This window comes from Protomyctophum parallelum (genome assembly GCF_964188405.1).
Source record: "Protomyctophum parallelum genome assembly, chromosome: 16".
In the NCBI taxonomy this organism is placed as follows: Eukaryota; Metazoa; Chordata; class Actinopteri; order Myctophiformes; family Myctophidae; genus Protomyctophum; species Protomyctophum parallelum.
Genome location: NC_139711.1, coordinates 7,627,766 through 7,643,646, shown reverse-complemented (window position 1 = coordinate 7,643,646; position 15,881 = coordinate 7,627,766). Strand labels below are relative to the sequence as shown.

Here is a 15,881-nt window from a genome sequence, read left to right as displayed (position 1 = left end):
GGCATGGATTGTGTTAAGTATAAAATCAGGCTTAAAGGTAATCGATCTGCTAGATGGTCGGTCACCTGCAGCAGGGACGTCCTCTGTTCGTTCTTCTGGACCTTGGAGGACAGATGGTGAAACTCCACGGCCATGCGGCCGAGGTGGGCCAGGAGCTGGTTGGGGTTGGACTCCTCCGCGAAGATGCTGAAGGAGCTCTCCAGTCTCTGGAGCTGGCTGGCCAGCTCCATGTTCTCCTGGGGGATGAGCAACGGGATCACTCCGGCTCCCGTAACCGTGGCCGCTGCTCCCGTCTGTTGATGACACAGTCACAGAGAGTCAGCTGCTGAGTCACTGGGGTCAAGTACAACATTACAGCTCCATTACTCATCGTTTGAGCAGTCAACGGGGGTCTCTCGACAAGGAGATGATTAGCATTATGAATGGGATTTCGCAAGTGTTGAGTTACAAAAGTATTTTCCCGTCACACTGTTGAAAGATGCATAAAACATGTAGCCACACCACAGGCAATCGACCGGAATAAAAGGATGTAATTGTTTAATTTTGTTTGTGTATATTCTTGGAATTGTGTCTGGAGTTTAAAAGACATGCGACTGTCTGGTGAACCATGTGACAAGACAACTACATTCTCGAAAAACAGTGTCTTGTTAAGGCATTGACTGGGACACTGTGTGTGAATCATTGGAGTGATTCTGGTCAGTAATAATTCTGGACTTTCCCTTGGCTGAGTCAGGCTGGAGCTAACAGCATTGAGTCACCACCCAGAGGATGCGTTCCTGATACAGCATAACTAATTACACAGAGCACAAGATGAATTTAGATGGAAGATATTCCCTCGGATGAGTGGACGAAGATGGATAGATGAATGGATTCCATATTATATATTTAGGGCTGTAACTATTTTCATAACCGATTAATATGTTGATTATTTAATCGATAAATATAGTAGATACAATGATGGTAAAATAATAATAATGTTATTTGGACCGCATTTTTATATATAGTATTAGTGAATATATATATAATTATTACTATTTATAATATGGAACAACGTCCAGCATGAAAGGTTTCAGCCCTAGCACATGGGTGATATTGTAAATGAAAGGTCTACCGTCTTGCATAATAAAACATTCAACATAAACAAAACTAGGAAAAAAAAACCATTTACGGTAGCTTTCATATACATGGAGCAACTAACCCAGCTCTACTCATTTTAGCAGAGCTGGGTGAATAGATCAATATAATATCAATATTATGATATGGGACTAGAGGACTATTTTATCTTTCACAACAATTGTCAAAAATAGCTGATCTGAAAATCCTATCAATGTTGATGTTAGATCTTGTCCTAGCTCTACCCACTAGAATCAAGAGCATTGTGATAAATCTAATTAGGACTTCTAATAAAACCTGTTGCAGAACTACAATTTATAAATTGCAATGGAAATAACAATGTTATACTATGGAAAAAGCAGGGGGGAAATAGCACTAAGACTATTCAGAGAACCATGATATTTGACCATGCCTGGATAATCCCGGATATGATTATTTATTTTCTACATACTATATTTGGACAACAATACAAGACATCAAATGACAGAAAAGTAGGCTTAACACTACATACAAGAGACACACACACACACACACACACACGTGCACACACACAACAACAAAAACAAGGGGACACATGGGTGGGATCGTCCATCAGAAAGCAGGGATAGTTATGTTCAATATTATGTTACATATAGCCAGGACAGGTACTTACAGTAAGAGCATCCGATGTCTTCTCTTCCATATTAACAACCTCAAACTCTGTTAAGGCTTCCTGTGAATAAGTTAATGAAAGAACATGGAGAAAGGAGTCACATTCCTGGGGAAATAAAATCACAAAAACTACTCAAGAGTCAAGACAAGCGGTGCCTCAAGTTCAAAACATAGCATGGTGAGCCTCTGAGGAGTTTGCTTTGGTTTACCACAGACTGAGCCGACCAATACCTGCAGAGACAAACAGTCTTCACAAACCTGTTTGTTCACTCATAAAAAAACACAAACACTTGTACGGTGACACTTGTACTCCTCTTAACATAACTCACATTGGGCTTTTCCGATTGGAGAGCCTTCCCCGCAGAGCACGGCTGCTCTTCTTTCTGGTCTGCACTGGGATTTCCACGAGGCTTACCCTGGCCTGGAAAGATCCAGAGTTAATATTAACCTTGCGTATATCCATAGAGCAGAAAGTTATATTGGAGCAACATGGCTGCAATGTGCAATAATATGAGTGTCTGTGGCTTGCTTGCCAAGCGAGTTATCTTTACCAGCGAAGGTGTGACACGTCCCCTGGGACTCCGTGTGAACGCCCATACACATGCTGGCAGCAAAGCTGGACGACTTGAGGGCCTCGTTGTCTCTCACCAGCTCTTCTACTCTCTGACGAAGCCTTGAGGCCTCTGTCTGGGACTCCTCCAGCAGGTCTCCTATAACACAACACGTTATAATCAGTGAGCACACGTTGACACCTTAACATATCACTTAACCTATTTTAATAATTAATTTCAACCCGAGAGTGTGGGTAGGCGTGAGTCACCGGGACCAGACAAAGTAAGCAGATTAACCAGTCGTTCGATACTCTGTTTTTATTTCTCAATTTACTTCGATATTTGTAAAAAACCAAAAATGAATAAACAGAACATAATTTTTTTTAAAAAAAGTCGTTCGATGAGTGGTCATCAAATAGGATGTGGTGAAGAACAAGCTTCAGGAGAACTTGGCTTTGTTGTAACTTGGTATCTTTTGGGTGACTCGTGAAAGGAAAGGAGCCATGAGACGTTCTAAGAACATTCACTTGGAGGGAGGCTCCCCTGACACGGCGACATCATCACAGCGGCAGGATATCGGTAAACAGGAATCAGGTGTCACGGCATTCCTCCTTTTGTGGCACAAGACAATGGCATCTCTAATCCCTTCCCCTTTGCATGATGCAGTTCCAAGAAAAAAATTGCAATTGTGGTGGTGTCCACTCGAAGTTCACAGAACCATTTTAAATGCAGCTCCATGAATCTACAAGACGACTTCTGTACTGACAAGAATGTAGGACTGACTACAAAAGAAACCTGAAGCTTCTGAATCTCCATGTATACGTTTCACAATTTTGCACACATACAAATCAATGTCAGGACACGCTGTCAACACTATTTGACCATAATATGCAAACAGCGGTGGTGCATTGAGCCAGCACCACAGCGGGAACTCCACCTTCCCCAAATGTGAGGTAAGCGCAAAATGGCTGCAGCAGTGTGTATACAACGGTCAATGTCAGTGAACAGCTGGCACTTGCCCTCAGTCCACAGCAATGATTTAACCATGCTGTTTTTAGGCACCTACCTAAGCTCTTTAGTCCCTTCATCCGTTCCCTTAGGATGCTGTTCTCCTCCAGTAGCTGTCGATAGCTGCCCCCGCCGGCCTCTTCTCTGGCCTTCGCCTCACTCCCGCCTGGGTCATATATGCGGTACGGGCCTTTCCCTTCCATCGCCACTGTGTCACTCAAAAGGCATGCTGCTCTGAACTGAGAAGATACAACACAAACTGTTTAGAAATGGTTACTGGACACTGTGAAAAAAAATATACATGGCCATTTGCCCTTAGCAGAAAACAAACAAATGTGGAAGCAGCAGAGGCCCTCAACATAAGAGCATACTGCGTTACATAATATCTCTGAAGTATCACTCCTCCTCGCACTTCGCTATTTACAATGCAAAGAGTCATATTTGAATGGCACCATCACACTGGGGGACTTCTGCAAAAATAAATTCATGGAAGCGACTTGAACGCACACGATCACATTATAAAGGAACGAAAGATAGGCCATGAAAGCAATGAAATTTCTCAAATGTCAAGCCAGTGATCATGCATCATAAAGTCACATGTTTAACAGAAGCACTGATGATGTATGAGGTGAATTCATCACTGCCAACTGCCAAGTCTTGACAACACTGGAACTCCACTGTAACAGTCACTGAGAAATACACAGCGATGTAATGGTCCCGTCACTGGTCATGATGACAGTGGTTTTACGTTTCATGCACCAGACAGCCTGTGTAAAGAGTTACTGTACCCCCTTGGATTCTTTTCGACCTCGCTTCCTCTCTTCGTTCATAATTCATTGAATGGTGATGTCTAAAGGTTCCAGTCAGCAAAGAGGATAAGGACCAATTGACAGGTTAGTCAGTGGCGACGATATCATGTCATGCAGGATGGCAACTATCTCAGATACAGGACCCTTTAGTTGTTTGGTTCTCAAGGTGGGGTCTCTGAGGACCCCCAGGGGTCCTTGAGGGGCTTCCCTGCAGTGCCCAGCAAAATGGACAGTTTAACGTCACTATTATTTAACAGCTAGAAGTTAAACCAATGAAAGAACATCATAAGAATGACTAGTCATAGCATAGGTTTCACTCACTCCACTCACACTGTTATCACCATATGTCAAGTGGTCCTTGACATGAAAATGTTTGAGAACCATTTTGGTTGCCGTCTCTCCTGTGGATACCTGCCCTGATACAGGGCCCTGTGATCATCATATACAGTAGGACTAGGTTGTCTCTCGCAAAGTATACCTACACAACCAGATGGTCCTGCATCAGGGCTAGATGGCAACAAAAGAAACATCAGCGTCCCTTCCTCCCTCCCTCCCTCCCTAGTACTATTTAAGGAAGCATCCATACAGTTGCCATGCAAGCCTCCTATAGCTTCCAACTGGCAACATCTGGCAAATGTGAGCCAACGTTCATGTTGGCTACATTGGGAATCTTAGGTAAGATACCATCCTGGGAAATGTAGCAAGCTAAAGTAAAAACAATAGAGGATAGCTGTAGGTCTAACACAAAACCCATCGGGCTGGAACATAAACAAGTGTCTGCTACAATACAAGCTAGCCTGTGTTGGCTAATGACGGCTAATATTAGTTTTCGCTGTTGTCATGCAAATAGCTTAGCAACAGCGTTAGCTGGCTGCTGTCTAGCTGACGTTACAGTGCGTGGGGGACAGGACAACAGTCCCTGCATAAATCACACAACCGCTTCATTTCAAGTAAACATGTCTGAGTTTTAAAACGACAAACCGTAGAACAAAGAGGTGTCTCCTTCTTTTTGCCCTGCTACCTTTCAGCTTGAGTGGCCTCTCTTCTTCTTCTGCCCAGAAATCGTATTGCGGAAGTGGTTCTATGACGCTGTGTAAACCAAGGAGTATATAAAAGAAGGAGCGGGCCGATACGTCACGTTCCAGGCACTGGGAATCTGGGATGCAGAAAGTTTGACGTTGACGTTTGATCTGATTCTGAACTTGAAGCAGTGCCTGATGATGACCCTATTGTAAACACGTGTAATGCTTTATGGTGTCGTCCACAGTTAACAGTTTTTGTATTGAGTTGTGCTTGAAATGTACTGTAATTCTGCAATACTTCAATCAATCAATCAATTGTGCCAGGTGGACAGCTGGGTCAGACAGGTGACAGGTGACAGGTCAGGTGGACAGACTGGACAAAATGGTAGTCGTGTGGGCGAGCAGCATAAGACACTATTTATTAGGGATAGGGATGCGCCGAAAGGGACATTTTTGGCCGGAACCGAATACCGAATATGATTAATATTATACATATTTTTTCCTACCATTGCTGTCATGGCCGTACCTTAAAGCTAGGCCTACCTGATTTATGGCAAAATAAATGGTTATGGCAAAACTTAACTTAAATAATAATCACTATTATGGGTCCATAAAACATTTATTCTGCCCTTTTGAATGCATTAATTGCATAAACTATTCAGTGATACATTTTCTGCCTATTCGGGCCAAAACCGAATAGGGCGAAAATGCTTTTTTAGCCATTTTCTGCCGAACATTTTCTGCGGCTGAATATTCGGTGCATCGCTAGTTAAAATAGTATGTTTATACAGAGTAAGTAAAGAATAAATAATCTCTCAATCACCTGGTAATGACTGTGACACAGTCCTGTAGCGTGCAGTCCTTGCAACCACAATGTTTCCAGCCAGACAGGTCTATAGTCCAGAATGCCACTTAAGCACTATATACTTTGTTGTATAACAAATAGCGAAAATAGTTGACCTACAAGCTTGTAGATGTTTGGAAAATTTTAAAGATTTAGAAAGCTTTAGCCTATAATGCCATGTTGAAAGTGGTTATCACTTAACATAACTACACCCGCACAGTATTATTGGTATGAAGTGTAACTGAATATCCCACTTAACCCATTAACACCTGAGTTTGATTCTACAAATGTTATGTTATGGTTATGGCAAAACTTAACTTACATAATAATCACTATTATGGATCCATAAAACATTTATTCAGCTCTTTTTAATGCATTAATTGCAAGTGATATATCTTTTGCCTATTTGGGCCGAAAATGCATTTTTAGCCTGCATTCGGCCGAATATTTTCTGCAGACAATATTTGGTGCATCACTACTATTTATGATTTGTTTAGAGTAGACCTTTGTCAAAAACACAAGTCACACCACACGTTGTTTTCTGGTCTTTTGACTCTAAAGAGACTCGATCTAGACCAGGGGTGTCCAAACTTTTTTCAAAGGGGGCCATATTAGAAAATATTAAAACACCCAAGGGCCAAGTACATAATGCAGGCCTACCTTCGGTACATCATCCTGATTGGATGAAGGCTGAGCCACCTAGCCAAAAACGGTTTTTTTTTACCCCCAGGGGTTAACTGGGGACAGGGAGGAACTCTTTATGTGGTCAGCACACTCTATAGTAGGGAGGATTATCACAACAAAACAAAAATAAGTGATATTTGAATTAAGTGAAATCACTGAATATACCTTTAAAACAGCACAAACTCCAGCTTGTAACTCTCCAGGGTACGCAATTTGGAATTGCACAAACGCTCCGCCTTACATCGTGTCTGATTGGATCCCGTCCGGGCAGAGACACTCTGTACAACTCTATGGTATAACTGGTATTGGTAACTTTATGGCTCATTGGCTCTGGACAGTAGGCAGTCGGCACTGCATGGCAACTATGGGCTGTCAGCGCGAGACTGTCTCCAACTGTCACCTTTTATGTCACAGTTGTCACTTATACTGCTCATTCTTGATTTCTTGTCTCTTACGCCACCTCCTGATCAAAAAGTAATAACAATTTTAGTATGCAATATTTTTGAACCATTCACATTTCCCAGTTCAAAATAATGATATGTTGTAGTGTAGACAGTGAATGAAAGGGAGTTATCCTTCACTTTTTGATGATTTAACAGGGAGGGAGCAGCTTACTTAATTGCTTGTCATCATCATGATGAGCATGACTATGGGGCTCCACAGAGAGATCAGTGACAGCCTGGCTGACATGCTGCTAGACAACTGACGGTGCTGCAGTTCTTCAGACACCCCACAAAATGTGTACAAGCACATCGATGAGTCCAAGTACAACGGTACCAGTATGTTAATTGTCTTTTTTATTTCCTGGACTGATTGTTTTCAAATGTCGCAATGATAGGCTAATAATATCTTTAAAAGGTTATTCATACACATGATACTAGGCTCATAGGAGGCCTTTTCTATGTTTCACCAGTTTCAATTGAAACAGGCCTCCACCCTCAGGGGGGCCTCTAAGCTCCGACTGACCGATAGGCGTCATGCAGTCAGTCAACCCCCCGCCACCCTTAGCCCTCTCTCTCTCTCTCTCTCGCTGCCTTGCTCTCTTCCACAATGTTAAGTGACACCTATTTCCTGTTAATAACCTGGGTAAAATGTGCGGCATTGGGAGGTAAAGGGGAGACACTTTATTCTGAAGGGACGACTGGATGAGGAGAGGTGTTGTTGGTGCGTATTTATCGAGAATAATGGCTGTGCGCGATATTGAAGAGTCAAAACTGTTTGTATCAATACACCTGTATCAACAGAATAATTATGTCATATAGGTATATTCCGGGGCCTCATATTTGGTCTTGAAACGGGCCTCCAGATTCCTAAGGCCGCCCCTGACTAGGCTACACTCCGTTTGGAGGTCCAAACCGAGCTAATGATACACTATCCGGTTCTACACCATTCTACACACGACTACAATGCAAACGTCTAGCTCGTTTGCCTCCCAGTTCTGTGTTACCCAGGAGTAAAATAAAACTTCTGGGAACTCAGATTAGATTACCTTTATAATATAACTCTATGCTGGTGTTACTCAGTCCCATAGTGTTACCTCTCCTTCTTCAATACTCCTTGATGTAACCTGGGAAATTCCAGATCCATTGAGTAAGACAGTTACGACATTAAGGGGGCAGAAAACAGCCCAGTCACGTGGTTCACTGTCACTCATTCCGTAAAGCTCCGGTTCAGGCCTTTGTCACTATTCGCCAATAGAAGTCTATGTAAAAGAGCCGCCATTGGACTGGCCCCATGAAGTGAACGGAGTTGTCGTAAACTCTGTCGGCTCTGGGAAATTCAACCTCTGGATCCCATGGCCCGGAAAGACGTTATGTGATTCGCTAGTTGGCTAACCGCTGGTCTACATAAAAGCTACAATAATCTGAAATTGAATCATTGAAGGTTCGTTTTGAAAAGTAATCTATTACAAAGTATTTATTTATTACCATCCTACACATTTAATAATAATTGTATCTGAATCTGATAAGATTTTTCTTTACATTTAATTTAAGATTATTTTGATTGCTACACTCTAACTGTAACGGTTTTTGTGTAAATTGACCACATTTGTCTTTATGTGTAACTAACTGATACATTTATAATGTATAGGCCTATAGAGCGTCGCAGTCCCGGCCCCTTTCATGACGACGCCAGGCCCAGGAAATGAATCCCAATGCATTTTTCCCATAGACATTTCACAAAGTATTTATTTAAAGACCTTTTAAGAAGAAGAACCTGAGGTTTTTTCTACTTTCTTTCTACTTTCTAATATACAATATTGTATATTATACAATATACAATATTTGGTCCAAAATATTGTGTTTGTTGTCATGATTTGTCACGACTCGAGTTGGCTTCGTACGACACTTAAAAGGTCTTTAAATAAATACGTTTTGAAATGTCTATGGGAAAATGCATTGGGATTAATTTCCTGGGCCTGGCGTCGTCATGAAAGGGGGCGGGACTGCGACGCTCTATTTGATATTCAAGATGTGATTCACCGGTTTGAGACGTTCTGACAAGAAACCAACTGGCGAATCACATTGCGACCGTCCCCCCAGCAGACTATGGGATCTTGACTTTACCCTCACTAAACCTTTAATGTATGAAACAGCACTGATTGAAAGCCAGACGGGCCAATGGCTGCACAACGTGCATTACTATCAACCAATGTGCACACTTATACAGGAAATAGGTAGGATTTTTTTTTTCTATTTTAGGAACCCTTTGTCATAACAGCCTACCTCATCACATTTTATTTTCATGAACCCTAGCTCAACTAAGTCACCTGGACTGGAGTCACCTCACCTGTAGCCTGAGCTAACGTGTTAGGTTTCTGGTCTAGAGGGGCGGGTCGCGGCTGAGATTTGCGCACGCCCTGATTGGATCTCATTGATCTGTCCGTCACCCCCGGCCCCTCCTCTCCCCCCTAGTGCACATCATTTGGAGCGACGCCCACCCGGAAGGGTTGGCTCCCACTTTTAGACCAGAGCGGCCAATGCGTTCCTCCAGGCTTTCAATTTTTGCACCAACAAAAATGAAAGCCTGGTACCGAGGCTACCTCACCTGTGGTCCCCATTTCCACTTTGACCCCATTCTATAGCCTATACTAAATAGCTCTTCTCAATGCACTCGAAAAATTACTTGACTACATAATGACATGTTTTTGGCTGAGTTGACAAGAACTGTATAATTGCATGCCACCACAACTAGACATGGCAGATTCAGCAGTGAAAACTTGTGGGGATTAGAATAACATAATATACCATAATAGAATACTTCACACAGTTCACAGTGTTCCTGGAGGAGCATTCAGTGATTTGGGTGATTTGGAAAACCCCCCGGTCCGCCCCGGTAACAAGATGTGCACATGCACGCACTACAGTGGGGGCACGCGACAGGCCAACAGCACACACACCAAGGCCCGCCCCAGCTCGATCATGATTGGTGGAAGGCCCCTCTCTATCCTGATTGGATAAAGGCTGGGCCACCTAGCCAAAAATGAAACCTATGGTTTTTTTCCTCCGGGGTTTAACTGGGGACAGGGAGGAACTCCCCTCAGAGACTCAGTCATCTCTATAGCTCCAATCATCACCCACATAGTAAACCTCTCCATCAAACAGAGATAGAGAGATTTCAATCTGGCACATGCCTTCTCTCAGTGGCGTGCACAGATAGACACTAGGGGGTGCTAGAGCAAAAACACCTTGAAGACCCTAACAGGAGCCCTCGTACAAGGTTTCTTCGACTATGCATGCACCTTTTGGTACCACAGCACCACAGCAACCCACCTCACCCCTGCCCACTTTGACAGGCTGGAATGGCTTAGGGTCGAAGACAGAGTACAGCATCTTGCAATGGGTCTGGTCCACAAGATTCGATACACCACCAAGATACCCATGTACCGTACCTGTCCAAATACTTCCTTAATGTTAACGAAGTCCACACCCACAACACCAGAGGGAGTGCAACAAACCATGTGCAACCCAGATTCGGCACAAACAAGGGACTAAATTATTTTCACTCCTATGCCACCAAAATGTGGAACGCCCTACCAACAGTCATTAAGACATGCGAATCCCTTGACTCCTTCAAATCCGCTCTCAAAGGGCACCTACAGACGGCTGCAATTCGAAACTGGCCCCCATAAAATCTGAATCACCAAATTTCTTTCATAACCACTCTCATTAACTATAGCTATAACTGAAATTATTGTTAGAGGTGCTCTGCTATTGATCATTTTTATCATGCCTTATTCACCATCACCTGTAGTCAGGGGATATTATCAGAATGTCAAATCTTACCAAGAATTTTCTTCACCAACCGTCATCACAAATGTGATGAGGTCAGCTCATTTGGGCACATTTGGGCAAGTGGCTATGGCCAAACTAGGGGGTCTATGGCCAAACTAGGTGTCAAACTAGGGGGTTTCCATGATTCTGAACCCATTCCGAGCATTAGTTTTGCACGAAAAACACTCCTTGGGTGGTTGAATAGAAACCAATGTGAGATATGTTAGTAGACACCATTACAAACACATTGGTGAAGAATATTCTTGGTAAGAAATGTATTCCCAGATTGTATTAATATCCCCTGAATCAACTGGATCAAATTTGACAACATGTCTTGGGAAAATAAAGTCCCGAGAGTTGCAAGCATATGTTAGGAAGACTAAGTACTAGGTACTTTTGCTGGAATCCATGTCAGGTCAGAAGCAATTGGCTCCTGAACTGACTATGACAGATTGATTGTGCCAGTAACAATTATCCAATTGGAAAATCCCCAGAAATATGCAGAAAGACATAGTAGAGCACACCTTAAAGGAGAAATCCAGACCAAAACACATGAATCAAATGAATCAGCCTATAATCCTGTTTTAACATATGTTGGCCTTGAATTGTTTCATAGATGTCCCTTGTTCTCCACCCCCCACCCCTTTTCATGAATTTCCTAGTTTAAATGGACGATAAGACCAGAGAAGGTTTTTGAAGAAAAAAATCATATTTTGAAAATTCCTCTAATCTGGTGTGCAGGTGATGACATGCACATGACATGCATAATAGAATGACCTTTTATTTATTTTATTGTCTCCACCAGGCCGAAGGCATGGGGGGAGAGTATGTTTTGCACTCCGTCCGTCCGTCCGTCCGTCCGTCCGTGTGTGTGTGTGTGTGTGTGTGTGTGTGTGTGTGTGTGTGTGTGTGTGTCCGTGAGCAGCTAATCTCGGCCACCGTTAACCCGGTCGATGCCAAATTTTGCACACACACTCCCTGGATGCCAACGATGAACCTCTGCCCCAAACTTTCCAGAACGGCCTGTTATAGCGCCAGCAGGAGGCCGCTTTGTGCAAAACAAGTTTTTGCACAGTACACCTACAGATTTTGTCCAAATATCACGCAAATTGGTACACAGTCTCTCTAGAGCCATTCAACGAAACCGGTCTTTCAGATTTCTCAGACTCCATCCTGATTTACTTTTGTTGCCCTTTTATCCAACCACCAGATGAAGGCAAGCTGCAATGTCCTACATTCCTATCCTGGTGGAGACCTGTGCCCAGAAGAGCACTTTTTCTAGTTTATAATGGGCTAATTGGCAACAAACTGGTGACCACCAGGTGGCGCTGAAAGAGTAGTGTCCTGGCACTCACATGTGCACCGTTTGTCACCCTCAAACTGCCATTCAGAATTAAGACACAATTCAAGGCCAACAAGGCCAGTATGTTGGGACAGGATTATAGGCACGCACACACACACACACACACACACACACACACACACACACACACACACACACACACACACACACACACACACACACACACACACACACTACTATGGCATATCACCCAATTTCTGCTAGCAAGAGCCTCTATTCCCTGCACACTACATACAACTATTTCCATGAGAAACTGTCCAGGGATCAGCTCATTAGTGGTCAGATTGTTACAATGTATTCATGAGCAGTCTATTATCGGACAGGCACAGCAAATAGTGTCTTATCCAACTCACATTCTCCACACAAAGTTCCAGCTTCACCTTCTGGTAGAATATATTCAGGGTTCCCCAGAGAGAGCAGGTAATAAGGCTGAACAATTATAAACATGAATTCCTGTCCAAGTCCATAAAGCTTCTCAGTAGTAACAGGTAATGCAGGGTGTTGGTCATGGGTGACATTGTGCAATATTTCACCTCAACACTTTAACAGGTATAATGTGCATTAGGAGGATATTGGTGGGGGGGGGGGGCAGGGCGTTACCATGCCTCAGCCATGCCTATATGCTCGGACACAAACGGAATTCACGCGGTTGTGCAACTTCAGAAAGGTGTCACAATTGTTAGAAAGTTTGTACAGTATGTGCAAACTGTCACATGAAAGTGTTGTCGAGACACTGTATGACTTTTATCTTCTGTGGAACCGCAGGACAGAGTCCAGAACGAGTTTCCCCATCTGAACATTAAAGTATTTCACAGTGTGTGTGTGTGTGTGTGTGCGTGTGTGTGTGTGTGTGTGTGTGTGTGTGTGTGTGTGCGTGCGTGCGTGCGTGCGTGCGTGCGCCAGAGACTGGCTTGTGAAACGACTGAAGGATTCACACCTCAATAGCAAAAGCAAAAACAAACAAAAAACAAAAGCAGCATGAGCGCCTTGGCTTTTGGCCTAAGGGTGGCACAGAGCTATAAGGTCATGGGGTCACCAAAATCAGTAGGCCTATGGGGTCCTCTGGGGAGCACGAATGTGCTTGGCAAGCTTCATGGCAATCTGGCCATTTGAGATTTTGAAATATCTCATGTGCAAGTATAGCCTAGAAATGTTTGCGCTACAGGAAAGGCTATTCAGTCACCAAAATCAGCAGGGTATTCCAACAATAAAGATATTTGAGACAGATGTCATGACAATTTAGCCAGTACTTTTCAAGATACTACGAAGTGTGCAGTGTCAAATGTAACACAATGATGGTGATAGAGGAGAGGCCATGGAGTCACCAAAATCATTAAGCGGCTTCCTCTGGAGAGCACCAAAGGTGCCCAGGAAACTTCCATCATATCCACAGTTAGAGGCAATCAATATATCAATACATAAATACATAGGAAATAGATACTAATTGTTCATCATTGTTTTTATTCTATTTACATTATTATTGCAGTTTTGCTATTTAGGCTACTTTTAATATTATTAATATGATTTCAAAGTTACTATACTGCTATTATTATTACAATTATTCTATTCAAAATGTCGAGGAAATATTTACAAGAATTTCACTGTATTGTAAGTCTGTGACAGTAAATGTTTATACCTTGAAAACCAGTCAGGCAACAAACAGACAGACAGACAGACAGAGAGAGAGAGAGAGAGAGAGAGAGAGAGAGAGAGAGAGAGAGAACAGATGACTTGGGACATTGGCTGTGAATGCATAATGGTACAGTATATGGTATAATAATTATTATTTGCATTATTATTTCTAAATAATAATAATAATATAACATTCTTTTTTCTAACCCTTTTTTAACCAAAAGTGGAGATACACTCCTGTGGATGTCAAAACGATCTCGTTTTAATGGACATCTCTCAGATCTATCATTCGATTTCGTTGAGCTTTAATATTTGTAACTTTTTTAACACAGTTTGTTGAGATAACAGTTTGTTATATAAACTTATCAAATAGCTTTCTAACAATGACAAAAGTTTCTTACTTTAAGTGACAAATTATAAATGTGAATTTAACAAATGTTTTAGACTCAAATTCACTTTAATAATTATAGCATTGAAATAAACAAATAGAAAATGAATTTGAATTAGATAACATCAAAGCGGTAGCTATATTCTCCTACAGAATTGCAGAGAGAAAAAAAAGAGAATAAATACAATTGCAATAATAATTAGAATGGAGATATACTGCTATATCGAAAGTGCCATCCGTCCATGTTAGACAGCAAAGAAGATATGATTTAAATGAAAACAAGAAATCCTTTCAGTTCACCGACAACCAAATAGACCCAACAAATAAATAAAATGTTCTCTCTAATTCTCTCATGTGAATAAACAAGCATAAACTCACCCACACATTCGGCGTGTGTCGGAAAGGCACTTTTTAAGGAAACTGGTGAATGGGGGGAAGCAATTTCACAGTGAGACTTGGGGAATTTCCACATAGCCCAGTCAACAGAACCTGGTATGTGTCCAATGGCCCGCTTTAGAGAGTAAAATGACATGAAGTGAGAAACATCCAAGCCCATTTATTTCCTCTTTGTTTACAAACACGAAGAACACAATAATTTATGCACATGTTCTATGGACCACAGCAAAGTAATATGAAGATTGCAATCAATCAAAAATCATTTGAACAGTGCAGCAAATGCAGATTAAAGGTGTGTGGGTGACTCTTGCAGCTATACTGACTATACATAATTATCATTACTTTGCCCAAGATGGGTCCAAAAATCTGCCAAAAGCCACACTTTTGCATGACAACTTAAAAATATGTAGATCACAATATTTGGTGGTTTATCCTGTACAAATGTAAGTGCTGCGCAGTAAGCTGTCAAAAGGAAATTCACCAAAAACGTATATTTTGACAGGGACTGCATTATAATTTATAACTAGTATATGCGCTATTGAATTTCATCTCTTAATCTCGGATAATTAACATCAAATGGAGCAATTTGAGGTTGTGTTCTGCCACTAAAACTTTGAATGCTGCAGAGTGTATTTTGTTGCCTTGGATGTTAGCCCACTGAAGGGGATTTCCTCGCCTCAGACATCTTTTTTCTCCTTTCCTCTTTTAACTCAAAGATGGCCTGCTGACAACAGCTGCACTCTAACATACCCTGCTATGCAGTGAACTGACGCAGAGTCTCCAACAGAGAATGTGTTTTTACTCCACTATCAGTTGACAGCTGTGTTGTCATGGTGCCTAACCAAGTGTACACATATACTGTAACCAGGTTGCATGAAATGAGGAACACATCAGATGTGTGCAAATACCACAAGTTATGCATTTAGCAGACAAAGTATACAAGAAAGCTGCATACCTACCATAAGCAACATCTTCTTTTAGAATTAAATTGAAGGAGTCTGCGAGGCATCTTTTTTCATTTCTTTGTTCCTTTGTTGTGTTGGTCTGGATAATGATGGTCATGGATTGACATTGTACTCTGATAGACAAAGCAATATAACGGCACGGTGCACCAGTCTTGAAGAACCTTGCGTAACTGCCATAAAA

General features: G+C 42.1%; 1 protein-coding gene across 5 annotated transcripts in view; it reads right to left on the bottom strand.

Moving 5' to 3' along the window:
• tnip1 (TNFAIP3 interacting protein 1) overlaps nt 1–14,736 on the bottom strand; it is a 34,436-nt gene extending 19,700 nt beyond the window's left edge. For 3 of the 5 annotated variants that reach the window (XM_083785441.1, XM_083785444.1, XM_083785445.1), the window contains exons 1-6: nt 5,114–5,196; nt 3,382–3,562; nt 2,316–2,474; nt 2,094–2,185; nt 1,766–1,825; nt 66–293 (exon numbers count right to left, since the gene is read on the bottom strand). In XM_083785441.1, the coding sequence (XP_083641567.1) occupies nt 66–293; nt 1,766–1,825; nt 2,094–2,185; nt 2,316–2,474; nt 3,382–3,526 (684 nt within the window). In that variant the 5' untranslated portion in view covers nt 3,527–3,562; nt 5,114–5,196. Of the gene's footprint in view, nt 1–65; nt 294–1,765; nt 1,826–2,093; nt 2,186–2,315; nt 2,475–3,381; nt 3,563–5,113; nt 5,199–14,717 lie in introns of those variants that run through there. The other 2 variants (XM_083785443.1, XM_083785442.1) reach the window with 2 other exon arrangements.
• Nucleotides 14,737–15,881: the final 1,145 nt, after the last annotated feature.